The sequence below is a fragment of the Thamnophis sirtalis genome, unplaced genomic scaffold (genome assembly GCF_051295495.1).
Source record: "Thamnophis sirtalis isolate CommonGarterSnake01/CBP01778 unplaced genomic scaffold, rThaSir2_p1.2 scaffold_6, whole genome shotgun sequence".
NCBI classification, from domain to species: domain Eukaryota; kingdom Metazoa; phylum Chordata; class Lepidosauria; order Squamata; family Natricidae; genus Thamnophis; species Thamnophis sirtalis.
Window position 1 is genome coordinate 21,270,509 of NW_028261386.1, and position 18,277 is coordinate 21,288,785.

The following is an 18,277-nucleotide window of genomic DNA, read 5'->3' on the forward strand; positions in this document are numbered from 1 at the left end:
GTTCAAAGTTACAACAGCACTGACAAAACAAGACTTACAGTCCTCACACTTACGACTGTTGTAGCATAGCCACAGTCACGTGATCAAAATTTGGGCACTTGGCAACTGGCATGCATTTACAACAGTGGCAGCATCCCAGGATCATGTGGGCTCCACTGGCAACTTTCCCAACTGGCTTCCAAGAAGCAAACCCAACGGAGTAAGCCAAAATTGCTTAACAACTGCACGATTCACTTAATCACTGGGGCAGGGAAAGGAGTCATAAAATCAGGTGTGATTCACTTAATGAATGTCTTGCCTTGTAACAAAAATTCTGGTCCCACTTGTGGTCATTAGTTGAGGACTACCTGTATAAGCTGTGGGAATCATTGCCTGCACCACATCCACTTGTTAAAAATTAGCCTGAGTATTAGGAGTCACACAATATTACACAGAATTATGCAGGGGTCCTTGAGGAGGAGTGGGGAGATGGCAGCTGTGATCATTTGGCTGAAGCCACCAACGTTTATGATCATGCCCATCTCCTGTGGATGTCCCTGGTATCCTTTTTGATCTTGTGTCTCAGTGGATGAATGACTATGTGACCCGGATGGGGCTGTCAATTAGTTATCAGGGTCAGAATTTTAGGGTGGGTGACTCTCGCCTCCATCTCATCCCCATTTTAGCCTATTCTAAAAGTTAACTTTTTAAATCTGTCTTCTTCCTGAAGAGGACAGAACATTTACAAATCCTGGGAAAGCAATGTGTTGAATCAGCACTCCCCTTTAAGTTTTTAAACTATGTCTGCACCACAGGTGGGATTCAGCTGGTTTGGACAGGTTCGGGCGAACCGGATGCTAATTTTACCTCTGGTTTGCTGAACCAGTAATTGCAAGGACTGGCTGGCCCCACCCACCCCTCTCCTCCCAGGAGTCTCCATATGGCCCACACAGGGGCTCTGGGAGGATGAAAAACAGGACTCGCGAAAGTCTGGAAATGGGCCATCCCGGAGCCATGAGAAAACCCTCCCGGAGCCTGCGGAGGGCAAACCCCACCCACCCCCGCTGTGGTGCAGGAGGCCAAGTAAGTGACACCCACCATGGCCACGCCCACCCAGCAACCGGGCAGAGAACCGGTTGCAAAAAAAATTTGAACCCCACCCCTGGTCTGCACTAAAGAGACTAGTTCAAGTCCTACTACTTGTCTTCTTCCCAGCCATCGTCACTTTCACCCTAGTCCTCTGTCACAGGGACCTTCCAAGAGTTTATGATGAACTTGGGCTCAAGGTTTCACTAATTTATTATCTGGTAGAAAGTTCAAGGCAGATGTTTGGCTTCTATAAAAGATTCTCGAAAGTTTTAAGCCAATGTTTCAAGATCTACTTGTAAGGGTCCAGCCAAGCAGAGATTCCGCCAGCCTCACAGATCAGAAATTATTGATGGAAATGGACTCTCTCATCTGCATGCAGAGCACTTCATCAATATAAAGAGTATTTGCTTTGACTTCAATCTCTTCCTCCAGGGAGAGCTGCCGGCGGTTTAGGCCTTTCAGTTCTATTTCAGCCTGAGCCAATGTGTCCATCAGCCTAAGGGAGGAACAGGAAAAATGGTGAAGGCAAGGATGAAATCAACTTACCTTCGCTACCGGTTTGCACGTGTGTGAGTGAAGTGAGCACATGCAACCTCCACGCATGTGCAGAGTGTAAAAAACAATGTGATTATGTCTGGGTGGGTGGGTGGAGCCTGCTACGAGCACACCTGCAAAAGTAAGTAGAACAGTTGGGTGGGGGAAATCCACAGTATTTTCGACGATCAGCTGTGCCACACAATTTATATTAGCTAGAAAACAGGAAATCCGATGATTCTAGCTAATATAAATCGTGTGTCACAGCTGATCATTGGAAATACTGGTTCACCTAAACCGGTAGCAGTTTTTTTACTACTGGTTCAGGAGAACTGGTCCAAACCGATAGCATTTCACCCCAGGGTGAAGGCCACTACTTTCTAGAGTTTGGCAAGCCTCTCCAGGGCTTCAGTCGAACAAATCATGACAATCTTCTGATTCTGTGCTCTGGTCCGTCCCTGCTTCCACTTTAATATGTCACAAGAGATGAGTGTCCAACTCTAATCCTCAGAAAAGCAAGTAGGTTCAGTTTCCAAGAGATTCTGTCTCATTGGCACTAAATTATCTCCTGCAGGGAACTAACTCCTCCCGTAACCTTGACTCTGAAGGGACGGAGCCTTTGGTATTTGCCTTGCTCCGTTATCTGGGATTGTTTTGATCTGCAGCATCCAAGGAAGTAGATAGCTGCTGTCTCAGTTGTCTTTTGCTACCTTGGATCCCTGTCCTCCCAACTTGTAGGGAAAACAGGCGGGGGGGGTGGGTGGCCATGTGGCTCTAAGCAATTGTTAACGCCTCATTGCAGAAGATGGAGCATCTGGCAACCTTGAAAGAAGAAAGAAGTTCCTGAAGAGGGCATTTGTGGAGTCATTGGTGTTAGAAAACCACCAACCTTTAGGGAATGTACCCAATTTGTACACTGACAGTCTGAATTGAGGAGTGGGAGAAATACTCTTTCCAGCTGTCTGGAAGCTATCTAGATCTGAATGGGAAAGAACAGCCTGAATCCTAGCAATTAGTTGTCAATACACGAGGTGCCCCGTTTGTCACCAAATTCCTCTGATGGACAATCAGAATCTGTCAGGGAACATGTTCACAACTTAGGGGTGTAGGTTTGCACAACAGGCCAAGTTACAAATACCTACTTTAACATTACCCAAGCTTGGCCCATTGAACAAATGGTTCTGCGAAAGTCTTTACCCAACACCACCAAGCTTGTAATACGAACAGAACTTCATGGTAATGAGGCTGCTCTTGTGTGTCACGTATGCCTGCTTGCCAGAACGGCAGGTAAATGCCTCCCAACTCAGCTGCTAGAAGCACCTGTTCTCAGTCTCAATCGGTCTCATTTGGATTGCTGGGATTCCTAGTAATGTAATGTTTGTAATGTTTATTACACTTGTATGCCGCCCTATTCCCGAGGGACTCAAGGCGGCTAACAAACAAGGTGGGGAAGGGGGTAATACAAAAAACAAACAAGGACAAAAACAAATACAAAAAAACAGCATAAAAATAACACAACAGTCACAACAATTCAAGTGGGGCTGGGAACTCATCAGCCCCAGGCCTGCCGGATCAGCCAGGTCTTAATAGCTTTGCGGAAAGCCTGAAGGGTGGTGAGGGTCTGAATCTCCACGGGGAGATCATTCCAGAGGGCCGGAGCAGCCACAGAGAAGGCCCTCCCCCGAGGGGTCGACAGTCAACATTGGCTAGCAGATGGTATTCGGAGGAAGCCTAATCTGTGGGATCTAATTGGTCGTAGGGAGGTAATTGGCAGGAGGCAGTCTCTCAAGTACCCAGGTCCAATACCATGTAGGGCTTTAAAAATAACGACTAGCACCTTGAAGCGCATCCGGAGTCCAACAGGCAGCCAGTGCAGCTCGCAGAGGATAGGTGTAACGTGGGTGTACCGAGGTGCACCCACAATCGCTCGCGCGGCTGCATTCTGGATAAGCTGAAGTCTCCGAACGCTCTTCAAGGGCTGCCCCATGTAGAGCGCATTACAGTAGTAGCATTGCTTGTGGATCTTAAAGTTTCATTTAGAGCCAGAACTAGAAGACCAAGGAGAAAAATCATTCCCTAGGACTCAGAATGCTATGCACTTCCCCAGAGTTTAATTCTGCTGTGGGTCATATTGAGGATACCTTAGGATCAAGACTCCCTCCATTTAAATTCTTTGTCCACAGAAGAGGCCACCAACTGCTCTGATCTCCCCCGTGAAGCAGCCCCACCTTCACTTCTAATGGAGAGAAGTCACTCCACAAATCCACTGAAATCTTTGACCAGAAGAGGGAGAATTTGGTCTAGAATTAAGGCAACTGACAGGCCAACAACCAAACGATCAATCACAAAATGAAATGCAATGATCCACTGCGCATATGGGTTTTGCAGAACAGGGATCTCACACTGTTTCCTGCTCCTCCTTTGCCGCAGAAAGTACTAACTTCCCGAGATAAGCCCCAGATTGAACTAAGCCCCGTAGCTTCTGCATTGTACTTGCCTCTGGATATTATGGTTGATTTCCTGCACTTCATTCATGAGTCGATATTGCACCATGTCTCTGCAAAGCTCTACATTTGGACGGTGAGTCCGGGTCTCCAGGCGAGTTTGGGCCACCTGGGCTGGCCCCTTCTTATCCAGGATAGCTTTCCTCAGAGCATCAATATTTTTGGTCTGAGAGTTGATCTCCTCCATCAGCTTTAAACACACATAAAACGAAGGGAGGGACACATTTCAGCTGTGTTAATACCGTGCAATTGGATCCCTTGAAAGTTTAATGGCGGTCCATGTAGGACCGTGATGGCAAACCTATGGCACGTGTGCCAGAGGTGGAATGCAAGCCATTGCTGTCATGACTGCAGCCATCTTTTGGTGGGGGGGCGGATCTTTGGCCTGCCACACTTTCTATTCTACTATGCATTTTCTATTGTGGGAAAATGGGAGGGGGGATTGTAGGAGTTAGATGCTATGTAGCCATAACACAATTCTTTCTAGAAAACCAAGGTCATCCTTTGCCTTTGCACCTCTGCACCTGACTGGAACTGGATGGGTGGAACTACCAGCATGGCAGTGGAAGATTGGACCATATGATGGACTTGTGGGTGTGGGGGGGCAAGATCTTGAACTTTCAACTGTGTGGGGAAAACCGGGAAGCTTTCAGATTCGGGTTTTCCCAGATGTGCCAATATGGCTCTCTTAATAAATTGGAACTTTGAGCAATACTTTGCCTTGGACTCTGATTTACTTTTGGATGCTATTTGCAACCCTGTCACCTCAGTTCAGCTCCACCGCGCATGTGCACATGACTCCCACTGGCCAGCTGGTCCTCAGGTCTCTGCCATGCATGCATGGGAGGCAGGGCATGTGCGGGGCAGCCGTGCAGGTATGTGCAGGAGAGGCGGGCCCGTGGAGAGGGGGCCACACGTACATGCCCAGGGGAACGTGCTGGGGAGGGGCGCATTGCATTTTGAGAATGAAGATGTGTTTCTTTCCTTCCCCCTTTTTTTACTCCCCATCCCAAAGTTGGGCACCCCTCCAATATTTACCTTTGCCAGGTGTATTTCTAATTTGTTCTTGGCATCCTTGGTCTCCTTCACCCTATTCTGGAACGCAATGTTTACTGTCCTGTTTTGCTTGCGCATGTCACTTGCAGTCTGGGACAAAATGCTGTCAATCAAGGCTCTGAGAGCCAGGGAATTGTTTCGCTGTTTGTCAGCTTTTTCAACATTTGTGTTGGAGAAATCGAGCCATTGTTCAGGGCTCACTGAGCTGTCCAAAAATAAGAGGGGAAAAAATTGACTCCCACGTGGAACCCCTCAGAGTCAGGGAAAAGGATGGGAATCATTGTGAAATGTTCAAATCTTGCAGGCAAGATATCAGATGTGCCTCCTTCAACATTCAAGAAAGGACAACCCCAACTCCACTGTTTTAGAGAAAAGGTACTTTTACTGAATATGAAATGAAAGCAAGGAAACTAAAGCAAAATCTAAAGCTAAAAGGCGCAAAATTGTACATATCAAAAGTTTACCCAAATCCCTCCCCCCTAACAACCCCAAGCTAAATGTCCAATCTCCAACCCCCAAGGGTGCATCTTCAGGTGGTGTCATCCATCTGGTATGCTGAGACGGTTGACCTTGACCAGACCTAAACAAGACCATGCAGCATGTGCAGAAGATGGTGAGAACAAAATTCCCTCTTCATCCCGAGATATCTCTTCCAGCATGATTCCCCTCCAAAATACTGAAACCCCCTCCCTCCCTGTTACTATGGCAGCCGATAGCAAGCAAGCAAGCAATATAGAGGATGACACAAGAATCACAATCAAGGATATCCTGGTGGACACAAACATCCAATCAAAGTCTTGTCATCAAATACGAAGAAAATAACCTTGCTATTCTCATCTGTGGCACCATCTACTACCCAACTCCTTCCCAATTTGGCCTTTGTTGAAATGGACCATGGTTGCAGAAAAGCCAATGTGTCCCAATGACAGGTTTTCCCACTCAGTTCCCCATGTGACACTTACTTCTCCTCAACCTTCACAACATTTTGAGCATATCCAATATCAGTAGAGTTGTTGGTCAGATTGGAGCAATAGTTGTCAATTGTGAAGGCCGTGAATTTATCCTTCAGGTCCTGTTCAAGATTGTATTTGGCTGTGCGATTAAGCCTGAAAGAGGAAAAACAGTCTTTGAGAAGAGACTATATAAAATGCTCCCCAGCCATATAATTCTAAAATGCAGATTACATATATATCAAAGGACTTAATACAGCATAACGGATACATTAGAGCAGTATTGTGCATACCACTATCCCCACGCAACAGAACACCAGATTTGCAAAGAAGCCTTTTTTTCTTTCATGACTTTTGCTGTAGAGTGAAGAGACCAGCTCACTTTCCTCCTGCATGTGTCTGTAGAAGAGGAGCAGGCAAAACTGGAGGGCAGAGTTAAATGTGTCATCAGTTTAGAGTCCTTGCATTGCCACAAGAGATCCAAGCCCATCCTCCCTTGAACTCAGTTGGCCCTTCTCTAGGGCCAATTTTGTGCTGTTCCTTGAGCAGAATGTTGTATATAGGTTTCAGTAAATGGTTTATGCTGCAACCTTACGAAGGGTTCTGATTCCTTGCGCCTGACATTGTCAATGCACAGTCCACCCAAATTTCATGGTTTGGAAATGAGAGGAAAACTTTGCTCATTTGTACCTGAGAATTTTTACATGCAGAATAGCTATTGTTCCATTAAGCCAGGGGTGTCATACTCAAGGCCCGGGGGCTGGATCCGGCCCACAGGGTGCTTAGATCTGGTCCACGAGGCTGTCCTGGAAACAGCAAAGGACTGGTCCACGGTGCCTCTGCCAATGAAAACAGCACAGGAGGCCTGCAGGCAGCCCTCCCAAACTCTGTTTTCACTGGCAGAGGGTTGCAGGAGGTCATCACAGCTGAAAATGGAGCTCGCAAAGGCAGCCCACAGCCCTCCCGAGCTCCGTTTTCACTGGCAGAGGGTTGCAGGAAGCTGTCGCAGCCAAAAACAGAGCTCGGGAGCCCATTTTCGCTGGCAAAGCGCTTGACGCACCACAAGCACCCCCAACACATGATGTCGAGCTGGTCATGCCCCCCTGGCCACCACCATCCTTACACACACACACCGAGGTCAAACACAACCCTGATGCGGCCCACAATGAAATCAAGTTTGACACCCCTGCATGAAGCTATAGTCGATCAAAGACTGCATCCGTATGTTGGCCTTCCCCCGGCCTCCCTTGACTCTGTGGGATTAACAGCTTTATTCATACTGCATCTCACTTTTGGCTCTTCCCTATTTCCCATGTCATCTGCAGGATCCACACAGCTTTCTCTTTTCTTCCTGCCTGTCTCAGATCTTTGCTTTCCCCATACCTGAGTTGCTCATCAGTTTGCTCCAGTGTGCGTTCAAGCAGAGCAACAACTCCCTGGAAGACCTCAACTTCTTTGATCAGCTCCCGTTCCACTTCATCATGGACCAAGTCAATGCCAACCCGCCTTTCCCTGAAACAAAAACAAAAAGTATTTGGGGGTTTTTTCCCCCCCTGTGCCACATCAGGAAATTCTGTCTCTGGGATTACATCAATATTTGCCAAATAATGTAGCATGTCTTATTCCCCGCCCCCCCCCCTGCATTTTTATTGTTATAAGCTGCCTAGAGTAGCTCCATGGTGAGATAAGTGGCAAACAAATTTCACAAATAAATAAAAAATAAAATTAATCAATAAAGGCACATACACAGAAAATAAATTAAAAACGTCTCAAATGTAGCCTACCTTTTATCACACCTGAACAACAATATAATATGGGAAGGAATTTATGTACTTATTATATTTTTATATCACTATACTTCCCAAGGATTCACAGCTGTGCACAACTAAAATTTAAGCACGTTACCATAACACACAAAGATCAATATAATTCAAAACCAATAGAATCGTATAAAGCATCAACAACAGAACTAAAATAAATAGGCATGAATAGATGACTATCAATGCTCTTCTGAACAGCTTTTTTCAGAACTTTCCTGCAAGAGTCAATGCACTGCCTAGATCAGTGTTTCTCAACTGTGGCGACTTTAAGTCCTGTGGACTTCAACTCCCAGAATCCCCCAGCCAGCTGCTGGGGGATTCTGGGAGTTGAAGTCCACAGGACTTAAAGTCGCCAAGGTTGAGAAACACTGGCCTAGATGTCTGATGGAGGCTGCTACAAAAGAAGAACTCAATCACCAAAAGGTACTAATTTATCATATTTCCCCAAATCTCTTTTGAGGGAAGAACCTACAGCACAACAGACACCCACACCCAAGAAGATAAGACAGCTTTTTAGGTTAGCATCAACACTTGGGATTGTATCCTGCTGGAAATCAATGCAAAGCGCACGTCAAGGGTGTAATTCAAGTAATCCTCAAGTTACAACCACAATTAAGCCAAAATTTCTTTTGCTAAGCGAGCCCAGTTGTTAGGTGAGTTTCGCTCCCTTTTGCAAACTGTTGCTAATAAAGGTTATAAAATGGGTCACGGCTCACTTAACATCTGTTTTGCTTAGCAACAGATATTTCGGGCTCAGTTGTGGTCATAAGTCAAGGATTACCTGTAATACAAACCCAATTTATCAGGCTAGTTTAGGATTTTATATACGGTGCAAACGTACAAGTAGCCAGTTGTGTTGTGCAAACAAAATATATGGATTCAATCACATTACTCTGGCATAGGTCTTAAATCAAACCATCTGGCTTAAAAAGTAAAACGTAAAGGTTCCCCTCGGACATATGTGCTAGTCATTCCCGACTCGAGGGGATGGTGCTCATCACCGTTTCAAAACAAAAGGGCCAGCGGTGTCTGAAGTCATCTCCGTGGTCATGTGGCCGGTATGACTAAATGCCGAAAGTGCATGGAACACTGTTACTTTCCCACCAAAGTGGTCCCTAATTTTTACGTCTTTTCGAACTGCTATGTTGGCAGAAGCTGGGACAAGTAACGGGAGCTCACTCTGTTATGCGGCGCTAGGGATTCGGACCACCGAACTGCTGATCTTTCTGATTGAAAGCTCAGTATCTTAGCCACTGAGCCACTGAGCCACTGCGTCCTTAATATTATTTATATTATATTAATATAAATAATATAAATATGGCTTAATAGTCCTCTATTGGTTATAACAGCTCTTTAATATTTAGAAAGGGCTTTCCCAGCCCTACCTACCGTGTTTCCCCCAAAATAAGACAGGATATTATTTTGTTTTGATCCCCGAAATAAGCACTTGGCCTTATTTTCGGGGAGGTCTTCTTATTTTTGAGGTGCAGGAGGTGGCCAGCGTGGTCATGTCATGGCTGCTGCTGCATTGCAATATTTTCGGGGTGGGCTTATTTTTAGGGAGGGCTTATTTTAACGCATGCGCTCAAAAGCCCAATTGGGCTTATTATCCAGGGAGGTCTTATTTTAGGGGAAACAGGGTAGCTATTCATGGGGTTAGGCCAAGATCTTCTCCATGCAACACAGATGTTACACTACTTAGCTGTAGAACCATCACAGCACAGAAGGTAGCTTGGAGATAATTTCCTTCACTTCGCTGCTCAGTACAGAAATCCACTACCTCAGTTTCCCCACAGATGGCGAGCGAGCCTTTGTTTAAACATGTCCCGTGTAGAAGTCCAACATCTCCCGAGGCAGCCTGTTCCATTGCCAAGAGTCATTAGGAAATTTTATTTGCTGTCCAATTGAAATATACTACAGGTAGTCCTTGATTTATGGTCACGGTTGAGCTCAAAATTTCTGTTACTAAGCACGGCACTTTTTAAGCGAATTTTGTCCCATTTTACGACCTTTCTTGCCACGCTTGTTAAGTGAAACACTGCCGTTGTTAATTGAGCAACATGGTTGTCAAGTCAATCTGGCTTCTTCATTGACTATGCTGGTCAGAAAGTCCCAAAAGGTGATCATACGACCCCGGGAGACTGCTGCAACTATCATAGATACATACCAGTTGCCAAATTTTGATCACATGACCATGGGGCTATGCTGCAATGGTCACAAGTTTGAAAAATGGTCATTTTTTCCAGAGAACCTTGTAACTTACAATAAATGAATTATTGTAAATCAAGGACTACCTGTGTCATTTATCCATAGAATCAGCGTTAGAAGTGACATTAGAGGTCACCACGTTTAAACCCTACTGCAGGATCTACTATTGCAGGGGTGTCAAACTCAAGGCCCACAGGCCATATCTGGTCCATGGGGTGCTTAGATCTGACCCACAGGGCCACCCTGGAAACAGTGAAGGACCAGCCAGCGGTGCCTCTGCCAGCAAAAATTGGTTGCAGGAGGCCATCGCAGCCGAAAACGGAGCTCGGGAGCCTGTTTTCACTGGCAAAACGCTCAGGCCACCACAGGCACCCACCACATCAGTAGTGTTGAGCTTGCCGCACCCACCGTGGCCATGCCCTCCCCATCCCCCCAAGGTGAAACACAACCCTGATGCAGCCCTTAATGAAATCACGTTTGACCTCCCTGCATCTCTGACAGATAACCATGCAGCCTCTGATGTAAAAGAAAATTTTCTGCTTCATACAGCAGCCAGCTCCTTTGTTTCATAAGTTAGACTTCAGGAAGTTAATTTAAACCTATTGTTTCTTGCCTGTCACCAGGAACAACGCCAAACAAGCCCTTCTCCTTCCTGCAAGCCCTTCAGAAACTTGAAGATCACCATTCTCTTTTCTAGACTAAATATTCCCACGTCTCCAGTTATTTCTCATAACATTTTTTCCTGCCAGCGACGATGAGTGACTCAAGACCTTTTCTCCCAGCTAACCAGTCATGATGACATTACACAGCTTCTTAATCCAGACAAGTTTATTCCCGCCTGCCTCCAGCAAGTAGAAACTGAAGTGGCCTCTCAAGTCCAAAAAGAAATAATCCTCTCACCGGTTTAAGAGACACTCCTGAGCAGTGAAAAGTGGTTCTTTGCAGCCCTCCAGAGCCTTTTCCAGCCTTGTTTTGAATGACAAAAGCACTTCAGTCTCCTTCACAATCTGGTCAAGTTTGTCATCCAACTGCTGCCTCCAGAATTTTATCTCCTCAAGTCTCTGTTCTGCAGAAGTGAGAATACTCAATCACCCCAAGGTAGAGGAAGGCAGCATCCAAGTCCAGCAGCAGCTGCATCTCAGGGCTTCATCCAAAAGGAGAATCTGATGACCATCCATAACAGACCATGTGGATGAAGCTCAAGTGAATGATGCCATCAATTCAAGGACTGAGTTCACACAGTATTGAATCAACCCATTTTCCGGGGTTGCGCAATATACTGAACCGTAAACTAACCCCCCAAAATCTGGGTTTGCATGGTATGATGAGACTCAAAACTCTAAAACTGTAAACTGTATATTTTACAAATGCAGCTGTTGCATCTTTACCTTAACTGATTAAGCATCTTGGGTGGACATGTTAATCATCGTAACATTGCAAGGGGTGGGGGGTTATTTTATTTTATTATTTTATTCATTTATTATATGATTATAATAAATTCTCTTTTATTAGTTTTATTGTTTTATATATGAGATATTTATATTCTTGTAAGCCACCTTGAGTCGCCATGTGCAAATAGGCAGCAATAAAATTTTCCATAAACAAACAAACAAACAAATAAATATCTGGACATTCATCTCAAAACTCAATATTTAAGAGCTTCCCATTGGTTTAGAAGAGTGATGGACAACCAGAGTTCTGCATGAACAACAAGCCCATTTTTGCAGCCCAACATTGTATTGCTAAAATGTGTTGACCAAAAGGCCTCCACCAGCAGAATAATATAGTTTTCTTTTTAAAAATGGACACAGTCAAATGGGCATGTTAATTTTTTTTTCTCCAGTTAAAACAACCTCCAACCCGTTTCCCTCCAGGGACAAAAAAAATAAATCACCATTGCCTCATTATGGGACAACTACCCATGCCTTCTGTGGCTCTCAAATGTTGGAAACAGCAGGAAGAAACAAATATAAATTATTATATTATTATATTATATTATTATATGATTCACTCTTTTATTAGTTTTATTGTTTTATATAGGAGGCTTTTTATATTTTTGTAAGCTGCCTTGAGTCGCCATGTGCGAATAGGAGGCAATATAAATTTCCTAAAATGAATAAAATGAACAAAATAATAAATAAAATAAATAAAATAAATAATAAAATAAAATAAATAAAATAAATAAAATAAATAAAATAAATAAAATAAATAAAATAAATAAAATAAATAAAATAAATAAAATAAATAAAATAAATAAAATAAATAAAATAAATAAATAAAATAAATAAATAAATAAAATAAATAAGATAAATAAAATAAATAAAATAAATAAAATAAATAAAATAAATAATAAAATAAATAATAAAATAAAATTAATTGTGACAAACACACACTACAGCTCCCTTCAGCAGGCAACCCCAGCCAGCATGCAAGTTTCCAAGACTCCCTTTGAGGGTCCCTGGATCCCACAGCCATTCTAGCATGGACAAGCCCAGATCTTTTAAATTATTTGTTTAAAAGGTTTCTATGGTTCCCCCATCTGAAACAATTCTGTGTAGCCCACAAAGCAGGAAAACCTATAACATTATACCAGAAGCATAAAACATACGGAAGCCAATTTCCCCATTTTGTTTTTTAGTTGCTTCAGATATCTATTTTGCACCTCAACCTCTCTCAAACAGGGTTCTTTTTGGGTCCATCCACTCCTGTGACATGAAGGCACCATTGTCCCATCTCCTGCAGTCCTTACCCAGCAATCCCTTATCCTTTGAATCGAACTTATGAACAGTTCTCACACTTACAGCCAGAGCAGCATCCCCACACAAGCAATCAAAATGTGGGCATTTAAGTATTTACGATAGTTGCAGCATCCCAAGACCCATGTGATTGCCATTTGTAAATCTTCTAACCTGACTTCTGACAAGCAAAGTTAGTGGTGACACCATATTCACTTAATGACTGCATGATTCACTTAACAACTGCAGTGATTCACTGTGGCACAAAAGGTCATAAAATCAGGCACAATTCGTAATAACAATGGCCTTACCAGAAATTGGAAATTCTGGTCCCAATTCTGGTTATGAAGGTTATCTGTGTTTTCTGGTGTGTATTTTATTTATTTATATATGTGTTTATTTATTTTAGGAAATGTATATTGCCACCTTTTTGCACATGGCAACTCAAGGCGGCTCCCAGGAATATAAAAGCCTCATATATAAAATAATAAAACTAATAAAAGAATAATCACATAATAAAATAATATAATAATATAATAACCCCCCATTCCGGCAACAGCAGATCACACGAGCCATTTAATGAGCTCAATCCCATTCTGCGTTCCCCAGGCCTGCTGGCAGAACCAGGTCTTCAGTGCCTTCCAGAAGAGTGTTAGAGTAAGGGCCATTGTAATCTCTGTGGGAATGATGTTCCAGAGAGAGGGAGCCACCACGGAGAAGGCCCTTCTTCTGGGTCCCACCAGGTGTATCTCCCTAGGGGATGGGACGTGCAACATTCTTGCCTGCCTGCTCTGGTGGGTCAGGAAGATGTGACCAGCAAGAGATGGTCCCTCAGATATACTATAACCACAAACGAACAAAATGGACACAAAATACTACTCCCCCCCAAAAAAAGCAATAATGAAACTTAAACAAAACTTTGCATATTGTTGCACAAATAACTTGATCTTTAATTGACATGGTTCAAGCATCTTATGCAAGCTCAGCCCCCCCCCCCCCCCCGCTTTCAGACTCATGTACACATATGTCCATAGAAACGAATCAAAAGCACCCATCACCTATTCTCTTGTTGACATCACTCTGGGTCTTCTGAGTGGTCCTCTCGATTTCATCTACCAGCCGCTGGCTCTCATCCACCAAGCGTTCCGAACGAGAGCGCTGGGCCTCGGCACTACTGTATTGGATCTTGTTAGCAATGTACCATTCGGGGGGCAGAAACTTAGGGGGTGCTTGCATCAACTTGGCCATTATGGCAAGCAGAAGATCTTGAGAAGAAAACAGGAGTTAAGTAACACTTAGAAATAAAATTGGAAAAGAAGAACAACAACAATAACAAAATGGTAAACAGCAGGGAGAATAAAGAGAAGTTGGTTTTTAAAAAGTTGCATTCCCTAAAAAACTTCCCCTTCAGCTTGAAGGAATAAGGCTATTGTTATATTTCAAAAATTATTACAGTGAAATTTATATCTTCACAATTCTCCATGTCTGTGTATTTATTTATTCCATGACTATAGCTGTTCATCTCAATAAATGACTGAGTGGGGAACAGTGTTAAAATGCATTAAAAGCAACCCCAATCCCAAATACCAAACTTAAAATACACAGTAGCTGAGGGAAATACCACAATTGACAGTCACTAGCATAGCTAGGAGGCAGGGTTCTTCACAGACTGAGCCATTTACTGCTTCTTGATCAGTGACTTGAGAGTGACTAGGGTCACTCTCTCAACATTTCATGTATTCCATTCGTGCTTCTTTCTGCTCAGAAGGACATCCTCCAAGGATCAGGACTTAGAAAAATCAAAGACCTTATGATGTCACACAGCTAAATAGCTTTTTCTATGGATTCATCCAGAAAAGTCAGTGGCCACCCCAGATCCAAAATTCCTTGGAAGCTAAACTTTTCCTCAATTTTGTAACCTGCTTGACTGGAAAGTTGTAGGAAATATTAAGAAGACCAAACATGCATGAAAAGAAAATGCATGTTTAAAAAAATAATTTCAATACTTAACCACTTTATGGATTAATAATTAATAATGGAAAACTATTCCATTATTGCTGGATGATTGGTGACACTATGGTCAATTGAAAATATGAATGTATATTATAAATTAATGGGAATTCTTTGTTCTAATCTCTGCTTTTTCTCATTGGAGATAGGTGATATTATAATACTTTAAAGACTTATTGTTATTTGATAGATAATTATGAATTCAAGGAAATAAGGATTGTTACAAATGAAAGAATATTAATGGTAATTTTAACACATAATGCTCAATGACAGTGAAATATTCAGTTATGTTTAATGCAAAACCAGTGATGTTATTCGTAATAATGCACAAAAACTTGTAACCAAACGACATGCTTGATGAAATGGAGGAAAGTTTTTTTTCCTTGCTTTTGTTTTGTATGTGGTTTTTTTTTAAGAAAAAGAATAAAAATATATATTTAAAAAATATTTCAAATACTTTTTTTAAAAAAATGTCGAGTCATTATGGCACCAGGCGAAAAACTGGGAAGCCATGGATTCTAGTCCTACCTTAGGCATGAAGGCTGGCTGGGTACTTTGGGCTAATCAGTTTCTCAGCCCAATCCACCTCACAGGGTTGTTGTGGGGAAAACAGGAGGAAGGAATATTAGGTATGTTTGCGACCTTGAGTAATTCATTTTTAACAAATGTATTCAATCAGAGAGGTAAAAGCATTGCATCAGATCAAAGAGGGAGAAACCACCTCCCGCCTATGGTCTGACCTAAGCGTAGTACACAAAATTGTCTGCTACAATGTCCTACCTGTCAACGACTACTTCAGCTTCAACCGCAATAATACATGGGCAAACAATAGATACAAACTCAAGGTAAACAGCTCCAAACTCGATTGCAGAAAATATGACTTCAGCAACAGAGTGGTCAATACCTGGAATGGTCTACCTGACTCTGTTGTTACATCCTCAAACCCCCATAACTTTAACCTTAAACTGTCTACCGTGAACCTCACCCCATTCCTAAAAGGTTTGTAAGAGGCATGCATAAGTGCACCAGCATGCCTACCGTCCCTATCCTACTGTCCCTGTTTATTCGTACCCATTTCCTGTGCTCATGTCCATTTATACTTATACCTGTTTTCTCGTACACTAACTAACCAAACAAACAAACGATCTCCTGGAAATAAGCAAGGAAGGCATGGAGACCACTGCCTTAAGCCAGAATTTAAAGCATTATAGACTTCCAATCCATTTCCCCCCCAAGTTCAGTACTATAGCAACTTCTTGCAAAATCCCCAAGAAAGAAAGGGAACTGTTCCGAATCTTACGTGCATGAGGACACGGGGAGGAGCGAGATCTTAAGTTATATCTCCCTTATCCCTATTATTAACAGAGCTGGCCGTCCCATTGCAAGTCTGGCTGCTACCCACCCTTTGGCGGTGCTCTCCACAGCAGCTCCTCCGTCCGAGAGTTCGAATCGGGGCGTAGGGAAGCGGAAAACCAGGCACAACAAAACCTGTTTCCATGGGAATGGGGCGACGCCTCCTATAGCAACGAGGCAGGCGCTGTAGAACGGGGCCGTCATTGGCTGCTGTTCTTGGTTAAACCAAGGAATGAATGAATGAATGAATCAACAGAAGCGCCAGATCAAGATATTTGAATACGTTAAATCAGAGATCCCCAAACTGGGCAATTTTAAGACTTGTGGACTTCAATTCCCAGAATTCTCCAGCCAGATGGTGGTTGGAGAATTCTGGGAGTTGAAGTCCACAAGTCCTAAAGTTGCCCAGTTTGGGGACCTCTCCTTTAAATCCTTATAAGCAAATCCTTGGCCCCGTCCGTCGGCAGCAATTTTAAGACGAATGGATCGAAAGTTTAGCCCTGGATGGGTGGCGTCCCTACGGAGATGCAGATGAAGTGGCGGCGGGTACAAATCCTGTAGCGCCGAAAGCTGAGGGATGCTTTTCTCTGATCTCGCCTTTGGTGTGAAGGACGGGCAGGTTGACAAAGGAGGGCTGCCACACCTGGCTGCAAAAATCCGGAAGAACAATAGATTTCCAGCGAAGAGGCCAGAAACTCTTCACTGCCATACTCCGGATCTTTGCAGCAGCCCGAAAAAGAGGGATAGTCCCAGAGATTAGATGTTTCCTTCGTTTTGAAGCGTGGTTGTATCTTGTCCTCTCCTCGTTCTTGTCAGGAATGATGTTTACTTACTTCTAACAAACTTCGCTTCGTTTGGTTACTAGGTTAATCCACGTTTTATATCTCTACACTTAAATGAATCGTATACTAATCAAAGTGTCTGGTTTATAGAACAAGGTCAAGTTAACAATCACCAGGTTTGGCATATTGTGTGAATGTAATCGCTTGTCTTTAAGTGACCTGGTTAAGTTTCAGACAAACCGGGCACTGACAGGTTGCTGAGTTTCCATGGTGCTTTGAAACAGAAGTTAACAAGAAGTGTATCAATAATACATGAGCAAAGGATCAATACAAACTCCTCAAACTAAATCACTCCAAACTCAATTGCAGAAAATAGGGCTTCAGCAACGGTGGTCAACGCCTGGAATTCTCTAGCTGACTCCATTGTTACATCCTCTAACCCTCACAGCTTCAACCTTAAACTATCTACCTCACCCATTTCCTAAGATGTCTGTAAAGGGGGGGGGGGCATAAGCACACCACTGTGCCTATCATCCGTGTCCCCATTTATTTGTATTCATTTCTTTCATGTCCATGTTTATACCTGCTATCTTGTACATGTTTGACAAACTAATAAATACAAATACAAGGGTGAGACCCTCGCCACATTTGGCCAACAGTGATTGGCTGATTAGTGGTTCTATCAACAAAACAGACAATGAAAAACTCCGGTTGATGGTGGCTTTTCCAATCAGATAGCGTCGTTTAGCTCGAACAATTGGTAGATTGATTCTTTCCTGTTTTTAAAACTCAACATTATGTAATTACATAATTAACAGTAATTAATTCAATTGCTTCTATCCCCCCCCCACTGAAAATCTAGGAAGGGTTGAAACGCAAGTTACCACCTGCTCCCATCCCATGAAGTCAAAAATAAGTGCAAAACTCTCAAAAGAAAGCTCATCCATCCCTTAACGACAGGATGCCATCCACACATAAAGCTGTCAGAATGGATTTTTCATTCTTTTATATATTTATATTGCCCTTTTAAAGCGGGACAAGCTTTCACATCACTTGAGTTTTCACAAGCACTTAAATAAACCCATGTAGCTTTCAGAGGGGTTTTCTGAAATGGTTTGCTATTTTCTTCTTTCCAAATATTGTAATAGCAACAGGTATTCTTAGCATTGGAAAAGAACAAGGAGCTGCCTCTCCAGCCAAACTGTTATTTCTGTATAAGCTATATTTGAGGTGAAGAAGCCTAATACCTAAAATATC

General features: G+C 43.1%; 1 protein-coding gene across 3 annotated transcripts; it reads right to left on the reverse strand.

Moving 5' to 3' along the window:
* Window positions 1–1,260: 1,260 nt before the first annotated feature.
* Window positions 1,261–16,422, reverse strand: TEKT1 (tektin 1). Of its 3 annotated transcripts, none has more exons than XM_087717350.1 (8): window positions 16,284–16,422; window positions 13,934–14,140; window positions 11,041–11,206; window positions 7,496–7,624; window positions 6,125–6,268; window positions 5,145–5,367; window positions 4,100–4,296; window positions 1,261–1,564 (listed from the first exon to the last, which is right to left on the reverse strand). In XM_087717350.1, the coding sequence occupies exons 1-8, from the start codon at window positions 16,381–16,383 to the stop codon at window positions 1,405–1,407; spliced, it is 1,326 nt and encodes a 441-aa protein (XP_087573476.1). In that variant the 5' UTR covers window positions 16,384–16,422; the 3' UTR covers window positions 1,261–1,404. The 3 variants fall into 3 exon arrangements, with proteins under 3 accessions (XP_087573476.1, XP_013920427.1, XP_013920428.1); XM_014064952.2 differs by having other exon boundaries at window positions 16,288–16,374; XM_014064953.2 differs by lacking the exon at window positions 16,284–16,422 and adding an exon at window positions 15,414–15,497.
* Between the last annotated feature and the right edge of the window lie 1,855 nt (window positions 16,423–18,277).